This window comes from Perna viridis, chromosome 11 (genome assembly GCF_037379345.1).
Source record: "Perna viridis isolate PV_CMFRI_1.1 ecotype Kerala chromosome 11, ASM3737934v1, whole genome shotgun sequence".
NCBI lineage: Eukaryota > Metazoa > Mollusca > Bivalvia > Mytilida > Mytilidae > Perna > Perna viridis.
The window spans coordinates 26,325,048-26,346,218 of record NC_142455.1 but is presented as its reverse complement, the minus strand read 5'-3'; the positions used below and the strand labels follow the sequence as shown (position 1 = coordinate 26,346,218).

The 21,171-nt window shown below is 30.0% G+C and overlaps 1 protein-coding gene across 5 annotated transcripts in view; it reads right to left on the bottom strand.

Annotated features, from left to right (window-relative positions):
• Positions 1-6,774: 6,774 nt before the first annotated feature.
• The window catches only part of LOC148603523 (sorting nexin-13-like), a 34,081-nt gene continuing 19,684 nt past the window's right edge, over positions 6,775-21,171 (bottom strand). For 3 of the 5 annotated variants that reach the window (XM_088551415.1, XM_088551416.1, XM_088551417.1), the window contains exons 16-27: positions 20,668-20,812; positions 17,166-17,197; positions 15,506-15,617; positions 14,607-14,755; positions 13,964-14,068; positions 13,292-13,402; positions 12,441-12,530; positions 11,716-11,775; positions 10,541-10,686; positions 9,634-9,702; positions 8,197-8,309; positions 6,775-7,271 (exon numbers count right to left, since the gene is read on the bottom strand). In XM_088551415.1, the coding sequence (XP_088407541.1) occupies positions 7,006-7,271; positions 8,197-8,309; positions 9,634-9,702; positions 10,541-10,686; positions 11,716-11,775; positions 12,441-12,530; positions 13,292-13,402; positions 13,964-14,068; positions 14,607-14,755; positions 15,506-15,617; positions 17,166-17,197; positions 20,668-20,812 (1,398 nt within the window). In that variant the 3' untranslated portion in view covers positions 6,775-7,005. Of the gene's footprint in view, positions 7,272-8,196; positions 8,310-9,633; positions 9,703-10,540; positions 10,687-11,715; positions 11,776-12,440; positions 12,531-13,291; positions 13,403-13,963; positions 14,069-14,606; positions 14,756-15,505; positions 15,618-17,165; positions 17,198-19,237; positions 19,261-20,667; positions 20,813-21,171 lie in introns of all 5 variants that reach the window. The other 2 variants (XM_088551418.1, XM_088551420.1) reach the window with 1 other exon arrangement.

The following is a 21,171-nucleotide window of genomic DNA, read 5'->3' as shown; positions in this document are numbered from 1 at the left end:
GTAATTTACTACAAAAGTGAATGAATATTGTTTACATGTATGAGTAATTTGCCTCCATGCTGTCAGTTAGCAGAAAAGGTAAAAATGTGGATTTTCAGTATTATTTATTCAAGTAAATTTTGTGAAGAATTTCTACGATCATCGTACCATTAGAATAATGATTTTGAAAGCCTTATTTTCCAAGCTTTGCAATGGTATGTAACTTTAAGATGTCATTTGTCCTGAGAATTCAAAGTGAAACTGAAAGTTACTTGTTTAACGTTAAGTTATGGAGACATTAGAAGTGGTTAGTGAGACCTTGACTGTTCAGGAGTTATGGCACTTTTTCACTTTTCACTCAGAATGTTAATGTGGTGGTCTCTATGATTACCAGATCACCCCCTCTGTTATTATTGACTGTCCATGATTAATGGTTTACATTTAACGAAGCCAAAGAAAAAGCAGAAACAGGCTAAACAGGAAGCAAACATACAGTAAAAAAAGAAACAGAATTTTTAAAAATTAAAGTGAAGAAAGTCATGTCTAAATTTGTAAAGTGACCAATAAGAGGAGCTGAAAGTTTTTACAGGTTCTTGTCAATGTTTCAAGGTCCCCTGGGAAGTCATGATCTAGACCTTAATGTCCATGCAGCTTGTATGAGAGATGGTGATGGATAGTTGGTGTTTAAGTCAAAATACTTTGTCAAAGTAATTACTTTCCTTCCTGCTAACTGTTGATCAACAATCACTGCATATTGAAGGCTAAGGTAGATCTACTCTCTTGTATTAGTATCTTCCTTTTACTTAATTCTTGATTGTCAGGGTTTAACGCCCAAGCAGCATTATACTTAATCCAAGGGTTCTGTAGACTAAAACTATCCATAGTATAATCCCTGCTATGCTGGAAGTGGAAATTCCCTCCTACCTCTCCGAAGTTATCAGACAATAAACTCTGACATGAGAAAACAAAATTGGTTTATACTGGACATGTAGATTTGTTGTGCTATTGCAATATATTTATGGTTGTCCATTTTCTTACTCTATTCACTTCCATGTGTTAAAGTCTATTCACACTGATGCTCTTTTTTTAATCTCAAAATCAGGATTGCTAGATTAGTAGATTTCTTAGACTACAGATTGTATATAGTGTCATGGCAGATTGTATACTGTGTCATGACAGATTGTATATAGTGTCATGGTGTCTGTTCTTTTGTTTCATTATAGTTTTCTATGTAACTACTTATCACAGCCACTTGAAATTTTGATAGAAACTTTATATTGGTACGCCATATAATTGGATTATGAATTAGACTCAAGTCATTTCAAATTTTCCAGTTGGACTATTTTTGTTTTGACAATATGGGGTATCTTTATTGAGTTTTGCTCTTTTTTTTTTTTTTTTTTTTTTTTATGCCCCTACCCATATAAGTAAAATACTGTATTGAGCAGGTTAATTTTTGTCTTTCTATTCACTACCAGTCACTTCATTTAGAAAAAAAAAAACGAAATTATTCCATATTTTATTATTGTCAACAACAGAGCTATTGGAATGCAACAATTTAAACATTAAAATGCCAATGATTAAACATGCTGAATTGGAAGTCAAATCTTGTAAATTTCTGACAACTTGATTCATTTACAGACTTGAGTAATTTTTTTAAACATAATGTCATAATCAGTAATTGAACAAAATATGCTTCTAATTCACCAACAATGACAGTATTTTTTCATAAGCACCTAAAATATAACATTTCAATTTCCACTAAGTGATGTACATGTGTACCAGTTTTACGAGGAAGAAATCCCATCTTAATTAACTTGTACCTGAGTAGCAACAAATGCATACACTGAAAATCTATATGCATTACATTGTTGTTTCGTAAATTAAGTATTTGCTAAGAAATAATTCAATGCATTTGGTCCCAATATTCAATATTTAGAAAGACCCTCTTTCTGTGTCTAAAAATCAGGTAAGCCACAGTATAATACACCTGCCCTAATTTTATGTTTAAATTCCATAGTTCTTAAGCTAAATCTGGAAATTAAATGAAATACTACTGCCTAGATTTTTTCATTTCATTAATTTTGTTATTACCCTTCATGTCACATCTTCAAATAAGACTTAAATTTTACACAAATATTACTGAAATTATCTATAGCATAATGTGTTAACAACAGTATGCCATATCATACCCATAAAAAGGAAAAAGGGATTGTATGCCTTAATATAAACAGCTGTTTATAATGCCTTATGTAGTACATATACAAATTTGAATGGACCTTAGGACTAAAATAATGAGACAGCTTACTATGTGATACTCTCACTTTCACATGTAAAATCTCTAAGTCTGATTTTCCCTTTAAAAGCATCCAGAAATCTTTATTTTGCTTAATGCACAAATACCAGTAGATATGATGCTCAAATTTTCATAGAATGGGTTTAGAAAGGTATGTGCTTACAAGTTTTAAAACATCCTTCATCCCTCAGATCTATAACATCTGAACAATATGACCTCCAACCATAAAGCAAAATTTCATCAAATTTCATTGAATGATTTAGAAGAAGTTGTGACTTGATGATTTTTATATACTAGGGTAGTTTAAACTTGATTTACAGGAGTTGAAAAAAAGGGGTTTGTTCAGTGTTCACATTAATACTTTAAATCAACTTGAAGAATGGAAATGAACACATTAAAGACTGAAATTCCAAATCAGTTTGAAGTTGTTCCTACATGTATATAAAATGGTATTGGACACCTTTAAAATTGATATAACCAATTACCTCAAATTGGCTATACAAGTTTTAAAACACCTTTAGTACAGTTTATAGAAAAAAAAACAGTATTGCACTTAAGCTTGCTTGCACATTTTAAATTTGAATGATACGAAAGGAAAAAGTGTAAGAAATATTTGACAACAATCATTTAAAAACAATACATTCAAAATATACTGTTAGTGGGGTACTAATTTTTCATTCAATAAACCCAAAGCTTAAAATTTTCAAAGAAATGTAAAAAAATGATCAATGAAACAATCCACATAAGACATTCTACAAAAAAAAAAACCGAGTTTTAACACACCACAAAAATGATTCTTAAGGATAATACAATGTTATACAGTAAGTAAAAGTATTATCTTCCTTTACATTTACAAGTTTTTCTAAATTCCGGGTTAAGAAAGGCCAATTATTCAATTGTATCCTAATGCAGGGGGTAACCTATTATTTACTGGATTTGTCATTTTACACCTTTAATGTGAAATGCATGTAGAAAATTCTGCAATCTAAATCACATTACATGGAGAGAGATTTTTATAGCTGGTTTTTGTAGGATATATTTGAAAGCTTTATCAGTAGATACTGGCTTTATGACACCTTGAATCCATTAAGATTCCACGGACACTGAGCACCTAGCAATGTCTGGTAAAAAGACATGGAAGACATGTCCCAATAACAACATATTGACTAGCCGAATTAATGCCAGTAAAAATTACTCAGACCAGAGAATTCTTGACCTGCCTATTCAAGTGATCCTAACCCATGCTAGGTCCCTCAGATAAAATACAACATTACAGAGTTATCAATCAAAATCCATCAGACATCCATCTTCTTAAGAGATAAATCAGTATGCACATACAAAAATGTGATTATTTCATTGGCTACATGATACAACAATATGAAACAAACCCTGGAATTCATTACTTTGAGCAATTTGATTGTGAATCATATAATGGACCCTCCTGTCTAAATAAAACCCTGAATACAAATTAACCTGAACACCTGTGTGAACCAGGGATTTTATATAGTACCTTTGTAACATTTTGATCAAATTTGAAGGTAACTTTGTCTCTGCAGTTGGAGATGAGTCCTCACACTCAGAAGTTTATACCCCTGACAAAGGCCTTAAGTTCGAAAATTAGAGCATTACTCTTTTTATTTGTATGCATTTGATTTATTTATTTATATTGCGTTTGTATTTACTTCCCTTGGACCTTTTAAATGTAGCTATTATTCCCTTGTTCATTATTTTTATCAACTTGATAGTATTTTTGATCTTGGTAATCAAACATTTAACTGAATCAGTTTTAAAGTTGATTGATTTAGACACATTTTACTATACTACCTATTTATAGTGAAATCTGTCTACACCAAACCCTTTAGGGCTGGAAGATTAAGTAGTACTCCAGCTAAGAAGCATGCAAATTCTGTTATATGTGACACACCCAAAAAAGGCTTCATATATTGATTTTTTTTATTAAGTTGCTTTATAGGTCTATATGATAAATACATATCCATTTTTTCCAATCTGTCTGCTCTTAGGAGATTATTCAAATCAAAAATCCAATGGTTTCTAATATGTTTTAGTGTTATTTACAGTTACCTTCCTTCATTTTGAATTCTACATTACATTCTATGTAATTTATATTTCTTATGAACAGGGGTTATATGAAAAACCACATGTTAAATTCTGTATAGTATAATGTTTTAAACAAAATATCAACAACAAAAAAATATGTAGGCTTTCCAACCATGAATCACATTTTGCATGATTCTTAGCTGGAATGCTACTTAATTCAGTTTAAGCAGTTCAGTTTACAAATATTAAAAACACATTAAAACTGAAGAGTCATTATAAGATGTCTGGTTTAGACAGGTTTCTGGTTTATCCTGAGTTCAGTTTAGGCAGGTGTCACTATAAATTGAAAATTCAAGAAATTAAATTATTGCAATGATTTGAAATTTGTCAAAAATGTACATTTTTGTACATTCATTGTGCATGAATCATGATTATCAACACAAACAGAGAAACTTTGGAATGCCATGTTGTGCTGAGAAAGCCTTGCTTTTCAAATATATCTAATCCAGATTTCATACCAGAGTCACATAAACAGCAGAGTAACATATGACACAAAGTCAACCTTTATGTCTACTATGAATAACAATCCAGGTTAGGGAAATGCTGCAAATAGTATCATGTTTTACTTGATACAGCGAAACCTGTCAAAACTGACATCTCTTTCAGACTTTAAAATTGGTTCAATTTATCAAGGTTCAAAATACATTAAAATTTCAGACAAAGGAACTATTCAGACAGATTTTCAGATTTTTCACTGTTGAGTTTAGACAAGTATTGCTGCACTTCTACAATAACTTCTTAGAGTATTGAATAAAAAAATTCAATCATAAATGTTTGTGATTACAGAGCAATTCATTGATAAAGTAAATGCTGTGTGCCTTTCTCTTACGAGATGATCAATGTAAAATGAAATCACATGTTGTATGTATTTTGGCAGACTTAATATTCAATGTGGTTTGTGTCACAACAGAATGAATATGAAACTTTAAAAAAAAATATTTCACTACATGCATCTCTAATGTAAGCTCCACAGATTTCTGTTTCTAATTCTATAAAAACCAAAGAGGATTGTCAACTCTAAAGTACTACAAGTAGCTGTGACATTAAAATTTTAAATATATATTAAATACATGTAATTACATAATTTTGTCTTGGAAACAAAAATACATATACTTATGTTTTCATTAAGACACAATTGATAATTCATTGATTCTTCTAAATGTCCAACTTGTACTTGTTTGACAAAAATTAAAATCACAAAAAATGTGTACATATTTCTTAATGTAAGGACTGTTCCATTAAAATATACCAGGTGGGGGGGGGGGCACATTTTCAAAATCTGCACATGTGTGTCAAACTCTTAGCATACTGCTTCTATAGGTAAGTCATCTTGCAAAAACATACCTCCCCATAGAACTTTACTTTATAATGGAACAGCCCTAAATAAAGATGAGGAAGAAGTGAGCATCATTTCCAGCAGTTGTCAAATAAAGAAAATTAAACAATAGAAAAAAAAAGATGAGACAAAAGCTTAATACCCTATAAACATTAGTGCTTGAGATATAAAATTTCAAAAAAGTATTAATGAAGATCTCTCTTAGACAGAAAATGATCTAATACTGAAACATTTAAAAAAAATCCCCTAAATTAAAGATGACATAAACGGTAAAAAGGTACAACCCTTAAGTGCAAGTCCATGTAAAGAATCAAGCAGTCTGTGAAACATGGTATGGAAAAAAAACAGCATTTTGATAGCATTATTTGACTATTTGCACAATCAGAATCAAGGAAAACAGACAAGATTTTCCATATCATACTGGACCATTGAGTTACAATTTCATTGAAATACACTGAAAATGAACATTTCAAGGGCATATAACTCTGTCAAAAACCTTACTTTCCTAAAATTCTATTGAAAAATTTCTGCGAAAAGCCAATGATGCAGAGATCAAATAATGGTCTTTTCAAATAAAGAAAATATCCTTGAGTGATAATACATTGTCAGATCTGTGGGGTTTTGACATGCATGATTTTTTCCCTTTTGCCTGATTCTTACAAACACTTACACTTAACTACTTGTGTCTAAGACATTTAACTTTTATTTTGTCTTAAGTTATCTTGCATATATACTATCATGAAAGAATTGTAAAATTTCTAACAAAAAAATTGTCATTTTCATTTAACACATGCATTAGTATTTTAATTTGGTCAATCACATGATAGGCTTCAAAATGGTACATTTGTTTTCTGAAATGGTTCAAAAGAATCAGAAATGCATTCATGTTGATCTCTGATACTAGTAGAATGTTGTCAGATATTCAAAAAAAGCACAAGCAGCAACATTGAATAATTAACTCTGTGACATTGTCATAATTGTAAATTCATTGACCTAAATAATGTCTTTCTATTTGAAGAAAATATTTGGCAGAATAACCTTTCCATGATTTTGAAATTATTTATAATATATATGTATGACAAATATTGCACCCTACAACAATTTCCCAATAATACAATATTCTTAGCCATGAAATATAAGAGTCCATTGAAATTCAAAACAATGATATATAAAATGATAAATCCATCAATGTAAATCAAAATGTAACAATAACAGAAATCTCAATAATTTAACATAAAAAAAAATACAAATTAAAAAATCCTATCACAGTCAAATATCACCGTTTCCCTGGTCGTTTACGAATACTTGAGTCCTTTGATGAGGAATTTTGTGAATTTTCTTGTTTTGCTTTCAGTCTCAATGACCGGGAATGCAGTTTGCAGAACAACTCTGAGAATTTGTTATATGGGAATAGTGTCGCTATCACTCCTTCTAAAAACACATATACAAGTCTTCGATTTAGACTTCTATATTGAAACATGTTAAATACCCGTGTTACTCCTTTTTTAACTGTTTCCTTTCCCATTAATGCCTTTATTTCATCTGAAAATAGAACATCAGATGACCACTTAATAGGTCAGGTACACATTATATACAGAATAACAGGTAATTTTCAGAGGGGTGCTAATTTTGGCCTATTTTAGCAGTCTGTCTAAAAACCCAAAATAAATTCTGCAAAGTATTTTTTTTCTGGGTTACAGTAATTAGTGCATCACTAATCATCCGTCAAAATTAGAAATGCAAAATATTTCATATACATTTTTGCTTCAAAATCATCAAATGTAACACCTGTCAAAATAGTCCGCCATACAGTATTGCATTAGGCTTAAAGGAAATAAAATAATTATAGTTTAACAGAAAATGTGAGAATTTATAGGTGTGAAGTAAATGGTAAAAGGAATAATTTCATGAAGTTTGAATAAAGACTTATCACTGTTTTACTAGAATAATAATACTTTTTTAAAGCAGCATGCAGTTTTCATGTGTGTGCACTGAAAAAATTCTAAATAAACAATTTAATTTATGATATTTTTTTTCAGTTTTAGTTATAATAGCACATATTCCATAACAAATCTCTGAAATTAGATAGAGGAGGTAAGCAGAGCTGAAGTTGTGGTTTCAACCTGTGTAAGTATCAGTGCAATTCCATTTGAATACAGTGCCAACAAAACCAACATAAGTTATTTTTGTACACCAAATAACTTGAAATACAGGTTCTCCAATTGTTTTTATTCTAATCATGTAAGCTTTAATGAGCTTTCAACCATCAAAAAGACCATAAAAATATTGAACATTTTTAACAATTGTAATGTATATGGACAAACAGATATAAGAAGATATGCTTTGCTTCTAAGTTCAGTGAATTCATTTTCATATATTTTAATATAGAAACTTGTGAACTTTGAAACAAAATTCTTCAACTTGTGTAAAATTCAAGAAAAAGACAATGTAGATAAAGAACTCATACCTGATATACTGCCTAACATCTTGGCTTTACACACAACTCTAGTTCTCATTTTAGTGTTTTGATCTCTGGTTGTTCTTGGTTCTGCTAAAACACCTTCAGGCCAAAAGGCATCTCTGTCAACATGAGAGTTAAATTACATTAAATCTTACTCCATAGGAAAGATTAAAATTAAAATGAAACTCTTAAAAATATAATACTGTGGCAGTGATTTTTCCAGCGCTCGTCATTTTTGTCATTGATTGATCTTGAAAATATCATTTATGGCTTATACTATCGAAGAACTCCTCAGACACCAATACTAAATATAACTGTGAAATAATGATTAATTTCAGTCTAGAGATGAAATTGTGCTAAAAAATGAATCTCATGAGGCAACACAAGGGAACCAACTTAATATCTACACTGTGCTGCATGTATTTTTGTGTTTCTACAAAGGGTGGCCATGCAGAAAACAGCATTTTTTTTCAATATTAAAGACATTAAAAATTATCTCAGAATATATGGTCCTTATTAAGAATAACATACAAGAGCTAGTGTTAAAGAAATTTCATTTTTGATGGGGAGTATCTTTTTTAATCAAATCTCAGGTGTGCTATGTGGATTGTCTGGAAAACATGCTTGCATAAAAAAATGGGCTTAATTGATGTGCAATGTACATTTAAATTTATTTTATGTTATTACATAATGCTGTAAATAACTGACAATACCCAAATATCTTCTTTATGTCAGATGCAGATACCACTTTAAAGAATATATCATTTAAATGGTTCTCACACAAAAATGACTAAAGCTTTCAAAATCCTGAAAAAAAACCCTGAAGAAGTATTCTTCTTGGGGACGCATTTTTGTGGCTTTTTGGTTCATTCAAACCATGAAATCAAATTTCCAACAAAATGTAAAACTGCCATGGAAAAAATGTGTAGTTCAGGTGAATCTATCAAATAAAAAATCCATTTACCAACAAAATTCTGACAAACCACAAAACTGATAACCAGGAATAAAAGTAACTTCTGAGTAGGATAATAAAGAAGCAGTTGTGAGTTTTGAATTTTAGACAATAGGGTCTGGTCCTAAACAGATCAGTATGTCATATAGACCAGAGGGTCTCGTCCTCAACAGGCCAATACATCAAATTGACAAGAGGGTCTTATCTTCAATAGGCCAATATGTCAAATAGACAAGAGGGTCCATTTTTCTTATTTTTTAAAGTTTGAACAAGTACCTATTTCTTTCATTAACAATCGACTTTAAGGCATTGCATGGATACATGTAAGTGCCCCAATTACAAATGAACAAACTGTTTCGGCAAGTTACTTTTGACTGGTTAAAAAGGTACCAATTTGGATTTTAAACCAAGCATGTGCTTGTCTTCTGACAGGTGACTCATCTAAAGATAAGATTAAAGAATTATTTCCCCAGCAATGAAAACAAACCTACCTCAATTTTTTTATGTGTTCAGCCATCTGTTCTGCTGAGGTCATCAAATCAACATGTTCCACTATTTTCCTACAAAAAACCAAATTCAATAGGCGTTAACCACTTATTCTAATGTATCATGTTACTCTGAACCTGAATGCAGGTTTGTTTTTTCTTTTTTAATTCCCAAGAACATAATAAGTCACAAGGTTGCACAAGACATCATGCTATTAATTTTACTGTCTACATACTCTTAAAATAGAAGTCAAGGTCAAGCAAAGCTCATAACAGAAGATGACATACAAGTATAACACTCCACATGTATGAGATGTGTACTACATCTAAAATATTGTTTCCAATAGAAAAACATTCCCCAATAGATTCAAAATAATAAATCATCTTCCAAATATTTATTTCAGGCTATGATTACTGTAAAAGTACCTTAATTACTTATCTGCAGCAAATTTAAGTGTAAAAAGAAATATCTTACTTCATTATTGGTTTTCACTAAAAATGGCCTGAAAACTAATAAACTGACTTTCAAATGGTCATACCTGTTAACCCTCCCACATTTGAGGAGAGGTCATACCTGTTAACCCTCCCACATTATGGGGGAGGAGACTCCCACAAAATTAATAAAAAAAAAATAGAATTTCACACATAAAAGTAAGGTTAGTAGGATGTTTCTGGTTAAAATTACTACATTTTCTGTGAAAAGTACTAAATAACTGATTTTTCACATAAAAATTTTCTTTAACATAAAAATCTGCCACATGAAACAGTGTCAATGAGGGAAAATTTCCCATATTTTAACAAAGGTTAATAGGTGTGAATGGCCTTAAATCTATTCTATGATAAAAATGTCTTTGTTTCCAAAACAATTTCACCTACTGTCAGAATGTAAAAAAAACAAAGAATAATACACTACCTATTAATTGTATCACCATATGTAGCTTTGAGTAGTTGTCTGAGTATAGTGACAATCCTACGACGTAACCACTGATTCTTCTGTTGTAAGTCAAATACTTCATCCATCAGCAGTAACATTATTCTTAAAGGAATGTTTTCTCCAACCTGAATAACAAAAAAATTGTTTTATAAAAACTATTGCAGTAGCTTCATACTGAAAAATGCCTAAATATTCACACAACAGAGACAGTATCCAAAACAATAGTAATTTTTATTGTTTTTTTATCATCAATTCATATTTTGTCAAAAGTGTGGGGTTTTCAACATGTTAATACGCATATTAAATTATTTTTGGGGGTGGAAGTCATTGGAAATGTGGGTCAGTGCCGTTCCTGGGTTGTATGATTTCCCATAGAATGTTAGAAATGGATTGCAGTGCTTAGTCTATAATTTAATGTCATTGATTTTCCTATACTTATGCTTTAAATTTTCAGTTTTGTAAGTTATATATGACATATCTCTGTAAAGTTCTTCAAATACTATTTTTTAATATTCTTTAAAACTTTAAATATATATATTTTTAATATATTCTAATTGCACTTCCTGGTTTGACTACATTCATTAATTCACCTCGAAATACACCCCATATGGATTTTCTTATGACAATCACTATGTCAAAATTTTGCCCTATATTTTTGTGGTACAATCAGAATGAAAGATATAAAAAATGTTATCAAGGAAAAACATCAAAGGAAACAAACTGTAAATAAAACAGAACATATGGCACTATAAGGCTCACTGTGATATTTACTTCTCAAAGGAAACAAATTGCCAATAAAACGGAACATATGGCACTATCAGGCTCACTGTGATATTTACTTCCCCACTTATTTTGATTCATCGTTCTGTTATTGGATTTTTTTTTCTTGTTCTCATTTGTTGTAAAAAGGCTTATGTAATCATTTCAAGTCTACTGCTCTACAACACACAAAATTTGTCCTTTTAAAATAAATATCATAAATGAAAAAAAATAAAAAAACCATTGTAATTCAAAAATCAAAACTGACATTTTGGAAATTTTAATATTTATGAAACAGGATTATTCTTCAAAAAGCAAAAATATAAATAGCATTATGGCAAAAAATGCCAAAAAACACAATGATAATTCTGAATGCTCAGTAAATATCACATTACCTCTGTGTCTATTCCTGCTGCCACTTTACAACTTTCCTGTCGCTCTCTATCAAGAGAATCCTGAAATTGAATGTTACATAAAATTATTATATACCGATTAACTTAAAGCATAAAGCATGTATACATTTGTTTATGGTGTCACAGAACAGATTCAACAGCTTTCCAGCAGATAATATGTTTCTATTTTAAAACCAGAGTTTGTATTCATTAATTGATCTGTACTACACAGGCAAAATATTTTTAAATGATTTTCACACAATCATCACCTGAATGGAGCGAGAAATTATGTGAAAAAGTTCATATAAAATTCATGTGAATTGAGCCTTCACATGATTTCACATGCCAATTCCACATATTCCATTTTGAATTAGTGTGAATTTCATGTGAAGCTCAATTCCGTTTTTAATGTTCTGTATTGTATTATCTTAAAGTGCTTTGATATTGTCAAATAAGCTTTTGTTTGTGTGTTTTTTTTTTGTTTTGTCAGTAGTTATAGCTTTGTGTATGAGGGCCTCTGGGAAAATTAGCTTGTAAACTAACTGTGAAACACTCTTGAAATAAAGATTTTATTATCATTATTATTATTAATTCAAAAACTTTTTTTGACTCGCTAGTCAATAGTAAAGCAGTGCTCTTGATGATAAATCTACTACATAATAATTAAATATATCTTGCAGTAATTTAAATAAAAGAGTAACATTAAACTTCAGAAATATTTAACTTACAGTTCTAAATCTTTTCTCCAGCCCATACACAATATTTTCTGGGGCAATAGCCCTCCCTGCTGTTTTCAATGGGTTCACTATTGTGTCCATCTAGAAAATAGAAAAGATTTATCTTTCAAATTCATTTTTACTTGCACTGGTCTATTATCATTAAGACAGATGACTTTTGGGCAGAATGGTTTAATTTTCACATGATAAAATATATTGAAGTCATTGAAATTGGTAGATTCTTAACATATCATCTAGACTTTAATCTTTGTTACCAAACTAATACTTGTGGGTGTCCAAGCCTTGACCAAGGGATTTATCAGGGCCAATTAAGTTATGACTTATCACATTATGTATATGAACTTTTTCTTAGACTTGAAACTATCTAAAATACATCTTTGAAGTCTAAATATAATATGAATACCAGGCCATTTTCATACTTTAAATATCTTTACTTTAAGGGTATGATGATAAGTAAGATATAATCTGCTGTTAAATACTCAGGAGAATCAAGAAAAAATCGTCAGAAAAAAGATACAATTTTGAGGGTGTAGTTATATTATATGTACTATAAAAACCCAGGAACAAAGATCATATCTGGTAAATTGAGTTACACTCTAAGTGAACATTTCTGGGACAGGCTTCTCCAACAAAAAGCTAATTTTCCAACACTCTTTGAAAATATTCCCACATTAAGCCATACTGGAGAAATAAAATGAAGACTTGTAAATTACACCTGACAACTTAGGATGATAAAAAAAATATCTTTTCAGACTGTTTGCATTAAATATGTATGTTTCACCATAAATTTTAATAGTCTGATTCTTCAAAAGATTTTAATGAATATATAAAATTACATTTACCTTTCTTGCCAGTTCACTTTTATGTTTCTCCCATAAACCTTGGGCAAGAAATTTGATAATCATTTCTTTCAGGCCTCTGTAATCTTCCCAGAGTTTTGGATTTAATAAATTCTGTTAAAAACATATATCAATGAAAACAGATATTATAAATTATATGATTGGGTCTTAATAACCACTTCTAGGTCAAATGGCCACCCCCCTATGTAGTACCAAAAACACACTGAACCTAGAAATATGCATTGTAAAAACATTATTTGTATGTATTCTGATCAAAAGTAGTTAAAATAAAGCTGAGAATGTGTACTTTAAAATCATATTTGTAATTTACTACAACAAAAGTGAATGAATATTGTTTATATGTGTATTTTGCCACCATGCTGTCAGTTAGCAGAAAAGGTAAAAATGTTGATTTTCAGTATTTTTTATTCAAGTAAATTTTGTGAACAATTTCTATGTTTATCATACCATAAAGAATGTGTGAGGGTTTAATCAATTTCTATATTGTGGTTAAAAAGAAGTTGTAAACAAAAGGACTGCTTTTCAAGTAGTTTTAGGATGAGAATTTGCTCATATTTCATTATATCTTTCATAAATAAATATTATAAAATTAAGATGATGTTTATTATTATAAAATTAAGATGATGTTTATTTTCAATGAAAATGAAATACTACCTGTAAATAAAGGTCCAGCTGTTTTCTTCTTTTTTCTAGGAATTCCTGGTTCATGTTTTTCAGTACAGTTTTTCCAGGTAACCCTGGACCTGGTAGATCTGGAAACTGAAAAAAAAAATAAAATCACTGAATTCACAGCATACTAGATGACACGGAGAAAGAAACTGTCAATTCAGGACTGCCATCAAAGCCTATCAATTCTGTAATTTCCCTCATACACTTTATCCTGCCAAACCGACAAAACATTTATATCAATCTGCCATTCACAAACTTAAAAATTTATGTTGAAAACAGAAATAGTTTATTTAGAAAATATAATAAATTGGATAATCAATTGGTCATTGTGAAAAACCAAAATACAGTAACATGTGCTAAGAATGATTAAAGATTCAACTCATGCCCGGAACAAGTTCTGCACAATTGTTAAATTTAGGCATTCTTCAGTACTCATGATCATATTTTGGTTACTCACTCCCTCCAATAACTGTCCAATTAATACTTAACACCCTTACATCCAAATTATTGCTTCAATGTCAATTTTTGCAAATTTATCTATATGCACATGTAATAGCAAATGTAATCCAAAAACATTTTATCAACACCACTATGTTACTATTTAATATTTGTAAACATTACAACTCACATTTTCGTGTACCAACATATTGAGATCATGGAAATCACTATAGCGTCTGTATATCTCATTGACTTCATCATCACCATTTATATTTCTTGTTACCCTCACAGCAAACACTGCATATGTCTTCCCAGACTTTTCTGACTCTTTAACTATACCTAAAAGGCAAGGCAGTGGAACTGTTGAGTTAATTCATCTAGTACTGGATACAGAAAACCAATAAACCTTTGTGGATTAAGTAAATGAGCATTTTCAGCGTTAGGTTATAATTGCTTTAGTTCTGTAAAAAAATAAGGACATTAGATAGTCTCCATAAAAATTATTTTTTCACACAAAAAAAACATTATTTTAACATTCGGAAAATTTAACACCTGCAAACATACTCATCTGACCACATCAAATTTTCCTGTCTCGAGATGAAAGCTGAAAGCTAAGACAAAAACTCCATTCAAGGAGTAAGACATCATGTACTTGCCTGTTTGTAAGAATGAGACTGACATAAATACTTCATTAATTAAATGAGAAACTGTGTACTTGCCTGTTTGTGAGGTGAAAGTTGAGACAAATACTTCATTCATGGAAATAGACACAATTTTTACATTTATTGTACTTACCTGTTATAGAGATAAACACCGAGACAAACACTTCATTCATTGTACTTGCCTGTTATAGAGATAAACACTGAGATAAATACTTCATTCATTGTACTTACCTGTTTGTGAGATAAACGCTGAGACAAATACTTCATTCATCGTCCTTACCTGTTTTAGAGATAAATGTAGAGACAAATACTTCATTCATTGTACTGGCCTGTTATAGAGATAAACGCTGAGACAAATACTTCATTCACTGTACTTACCAGTTTGTGAGATAAACGCTGAGACAAATACTTCATTCATTGTACTTACCTGTTTGTGAGATAAATGCTGAGACAAATACTTCATTGGTGGAGTGAGACATGTTCGAGGTAAAGGAAGGAACAGGAGACTCGTCTGATGAATCATTTGCCAACTCTTCATTCTGTAAGCAAACAACAAAAAATATTGTAAAATATAATAAATTGAATAATATAAAACATAAAATGTAACTATCAAAGCTAGTACTGAAACCTTTATATTACATAAAATTATCTTGTTCATATAATAAAAAATTAAAATTAAGTTGAGTAAAAGATTGAAAGAGGTCTCTCTTCCTTATACTCGCCTATACAAACACATAAACACTTATCTTTTGAGTCAATTAAGTCTCAGTTTGTAAAAATATTAGGATTATATATTTTATAACTGATCTAAACTTTCAGAATTTCTTTCAGAAAATTATCGTTACAAGCTAAAAAGAGAAAATAAAATCCCCCCTCATATAGTTTTGGAGGAATAGAATGAGAATTGAACATTAAACTGTCCTAATATGTTTAAAAAGATAATGGCTCCGAGCACATGTTTACTTATGAGTTACTAATTCATCATATGAACTCAAATCAAGATAAATGCACACTGTTACATAGAAATGTAAAGATAAACAAAAGGTAAAGTTAAAGAGACTACAAAAAAGAGTACTATGAGTATCAGTATCTATTCTATACATGTATTATAAAAATAAAACAACACCAATATATGTATATCTTATATACTTTGTGAAATATGAACTACTTGATGTTACTTCAAGTTTTGAAGAATTTGAGTTTTATGCTAAATGCAAAAGGGATTAATTTGGACAGGAACTTAGAACCTAACTTGTTTCATCATTTCATAAATTTGGTTAAAAGGTTATTAAATGTCCCTTTACGTTGATGCTTCAGTGCTTTTTTTTAATCAAATATATGTAAAAACATTATTTCAGGAGATAATCACCCAGCTTTGTTTTTTTAACCAATGAAAACTTTGAAAAGTTTAAAGAAGTGATCCTAAGTAAATTACTTTTATTATTTTTACAAATATTTTAAAAATAAAAATACATTGAAGAAAAACTCTAAGATACCACTATTGTAGACATAACCAAGACATTTACTGTTTACTGCGATAATTTAAAAAGAAGGGTCAGAGTGTCTACATATATAAATATGACTAAATAGAAATTATAGAGCACCAATGAAATATAAATCTCTAGAATTTAGCTGATGACTTTTAATGGGAAATAAAACAATAGCCCATAGTATATAAATACTTTTGTCCCTGCTTGTGCTTCAAAGTTTGTCACCTAATTCACATCACAGAAATTTTATTTGTTCTTAAAAACACTAAAATGTATAGTTCCTGGTCACTTTTGACAATGACAAAATACTGAGTTCATGTACTAGTACATCTAAATTTCTAAATTGTAAATACCTTGAACAATCACCAATATTTAAGTACATAAGAAATTTGATAAGCTACTATTAACCCACACCACACCAATTTAAATAAATTTACAAAAAAATACTCATTTAAACAAAATAAAGCAATGCATCAAGCCATTATGCTATAGTTACATGTTAGAAAGCCTCAATTATTTAACAGTTTCATCACTTTCTGAGTAAAGATTTAGAATGAAAATCACTACTAGTTTCCAATGACTTATTTTTAAACTTACGCCAAGTGAAGACCCTGACTTCGTTGAAATATCTAATGGAAAGCAAATAAGCACATATTACAAAGGTTCAAACTTCGAATGCTCAGACATCACAATTTGGTGTACCTGTCTCAATACCTTTAATTTGCCAGTAAAAAATATACAATGCCCTTCAAAGTTAAGTTCTCGGTTCTCAGGCCATTTTTCATGAAAAAAAAAAGACAGGAAGGCAGGAAGGAGTTTCACTTTACCTTCTTATTGCCCAAAAAAGTGTTGAGGGTGCCTAAATTTTCCTCTGCAAGAAAGAGTTATGAGGCAGGTGATTTTTAGTTTTATTGTATTAATAAGGCAATTAAATTGGATGATAAAGCATACTGTAACGAGACAAGAGATGGCCCGAGAGTCGAGTAATTACCTTTATAAGGCTCAAAGTAGCGAGTAACCAAAATAAATTTAAAACATATTAAAATTTCTTAAGGATTATTCAAGGAATAAACTACTTGAAAATTTTGTATTTTTCTATGTGATTTTACACTAACTGTCACCTAAGAAAGTCAAATTCAATCTAAACTGTATTTACTACCATGAACAGTGTACATAAAAAGTAATTAGAATGTTTGAAATTGGTATATTACAAACAAACACAAAATAGAAAGAAATAAAATTAAATTATGAAATGTGTACCATAATAAATGACATTTTCATTGTACTGATTTAAAACAACCTCTAACCTTCACATACTGTATATTTTATAATACCCCTTAAGAAATATTAATATGTACCAATCAAATTAAAATCAAACCTATTATTTGTTTCCTTCAATTAATCTAAGTAGAATCCATCAACTAACACCATATTTACTTTCAGTTCAAATGACATTTTTCATCCAACCAATCAGATTTCATCTTTCATAATTGTGACAGCATTACAGAAAGGCAAAAAGAAATAAAGGATTTTGACCGAGTCATCAGAACAGAATGTTGTTAGACCCTACAAGCAGTGGTTGAATGAAACATTCAGTAAGTTTAAATTTATTTAGATTGGCACATGTATGATTTACCAACAGATGAATATCATAGAAGAGTCAACCATGTATCAAGACAAATACTCCAGACAAACACATAGGCTATCACCACAGTATATATCACAGAGTGACACAACCCATCTAAAATACATGTCTTCAATTATATTTTAGGATATTTCTTTTTTCTCTTCTTACTGGACAAATCTCATACAAAGTGGATGTATCAGTATTCATGCATTAATAACCCATAGAGCAGAACCCTTACTTAAAATGAGTAATATTTGATATTTTTTTTTAAAAATGAGAGAAACTGACTCTTCCATTGCAAGCATTAATTATCTTATTTTTTTCTCCAGTCTCAAAAGTTGAAATTAAATATCCGTAAGGTAAAATAAGACTTTTTAATCATTTATAAACTGCTACGTAAATTCCTTTTTTATTTTATATTATTAATTCATGACTATTACAGTGTAAATAATTAAAACTGCAAAAATGCATTCCAAACATGAAATAGCTATATTCTTAAATCAGAAAAACTTATGGTCATGGGTCAAGGCCAGCCTGAGGTGAAGTCTATGACCTTTACCACTACTAACATGCTACTTTTAATTTTTCAATATAAAAAGTTTTCCTAAGTCTACACATTCTTGAAGATATAGGCCACTTACACATGCAAAATCTTTTATTTAAGATCTGGAGAGAACAAAAAATTGACAGAGAAGTGAAAAAGCATGAATTGATAGCATGCATTATGATAATGCACACATGCTTAATGAACCACATGTAAACAACAGAAATATTGTCTTTCTAGATGAATTGAGTCACTCCGTCATGCTTATAGATCTAAAACAAGCTTATTCTAGTCATACTAAAACAAATCTTAACTAAGTTTGCATTTTTATCCTTTAAAACAAGTTTCATAGTAATTCAGCTTAATTTTTTTTAATAGTTCACCAAAAACAAGTTTGACTTGAAATTCAGAAAGATTTTATTTCTGTTAAGATTTGTTTCCCTTACAGTTATTTTTAGTATTAGTCATGTGATCAATTCATCCTAGATATTGACCTACTTTGAACCAAATAATCCTCGGAACTGGAATATATAATCAAAATTGCTATGAAGTTATATCTTCAATATCATACTATATAATAATAAGTTTAAGTATAAGTTTCTGTAAGAATCAGGCAAATTCTTGAACCATGTTTCACCAACTGCCTGATTCTTGTAAGAATCAGGAAAATCAGAAAGTCAAAACCCAGCAATCTGACAATATAGTTTCATTCAAGGATCCTTTCTCTATTTGAAAACCATTAATTCAGACAGAGTTATCTGCCCTTGAAATGGTCATTTTCAGTGCAATTCAATGATATTACAACTCAATTTACCAAAATGATTTGGAAAATCTTGTCTATTTTCTTTGATTCTGATGGTGTAAATAGTCAATACTTTCAAAATGGTGTTTACTTTCATACCATGTTTCACCAACTGCCTGATTCTTACAGAGACTGACACTTTAAAAACCGGTAATCTAACAAACAAGTCACACAATAATCTCCAAAAGGTAAAACCTTCTTTGTCAGCTGTATAAATTTCAGATGACCATGGATTTAAATCACAAATAACTGTGTCATGAAAGCTGCACTGCTCTGGTTGGTTTTTTAATGAAAGTTTTTATGTTGGTATGATTGTCTCTTGGTCATTTTCCCCATCCTTTTTTACTGTACATATGTAATTGAAAACATTTAATTGCATCTAACAAAAAAAATTCATGTGACATATGTGGTTCAACATGATTTTTTTTATACCATTTTTAGCTTTGTTTCAATTTTTCACATTAAATTTTTATATTGTGAAGATACTTTTTCTGGGTATCACTTTGAGAGTTTTTTTTATAAATAACTACAACAAAAATACACAATTTAGCCTGAAACTATTCTTTTTAGGTTTTCTAGACAACAGAATAAATGAAAGTTTGTACAAAAACAACTCACTTTGTTTGGACACAGAAAATAATGATTAACTATAAAGTATAAAGAATACAGCCTATACAGAAAGTTTTCAAGTACTTCTAATGTAACATTGTAAGACAAGAATCTGCCTTTTAATCAGTTTGAAACAGATGAAAAGTTAATATACATGTATAGCAGTTGTTGATATAAAGTATTAATTTCAGTAGTTTTAATGGAATGACATTTACACTGGCAACCACTTAATAAATGTAAAAATTGAATATATTAAAAGATCATTTATTTCAGGATCTGATCAAGGACTATCTGTGGGACTAAAGCCACATCACATTTCAATCTTACTCTTTAAATAATATTTACAATCAATAGTCATACAAACAAAAAGATTCTTCTTTATTCATTAGAAGAGTACATTTTACTTTGTTTTGCTTGTCTTTTGGGTTTATTTTTCTGTGTTTAAGGGTGTTTTTTTCAGTTTTTATATATCATTGGTCATTTTTCTGTGTCCTATATTTTATAAACATAAACGTACCATCATCTATACTGACATTACTGATAGTATCACCATCATCAATCTTATCATCCTTCACAAAACCTAAATCTTGCATTAACTTCATGTAAACATTACTCTGTAAAAACTTCTCATAATACTGTTCCTGGTGTAAAATCTGATAAACCTGAAAGTAAAAGTGAAAGTACAAGATTAAATTTAGAATGGTGGCAAGTAAAGGTGAAAATATCTATATCACAGTGTCATAGCTATCCCCATTCAGAGAGATATACCATTTCCCATCTGTGAAAATTATTGACCTTTAACCTATGCCTCGAAAGTAATCAACAGGGTTCCAAATTTAAAGGACACAGAATTTACCAAATTAGGTCTTTTTTTTTTTGTGTTCAAAAGAAGTTTTAATCCTAATCAGGCAATTGACCTTTGACCTTAAATAATCAAAAGGGTATCAAACATCATTTGGACTATGCATATAAAAGTACCTTATGTTCCTACAAAGTACAGAAGGACAGACAGACAGATGGT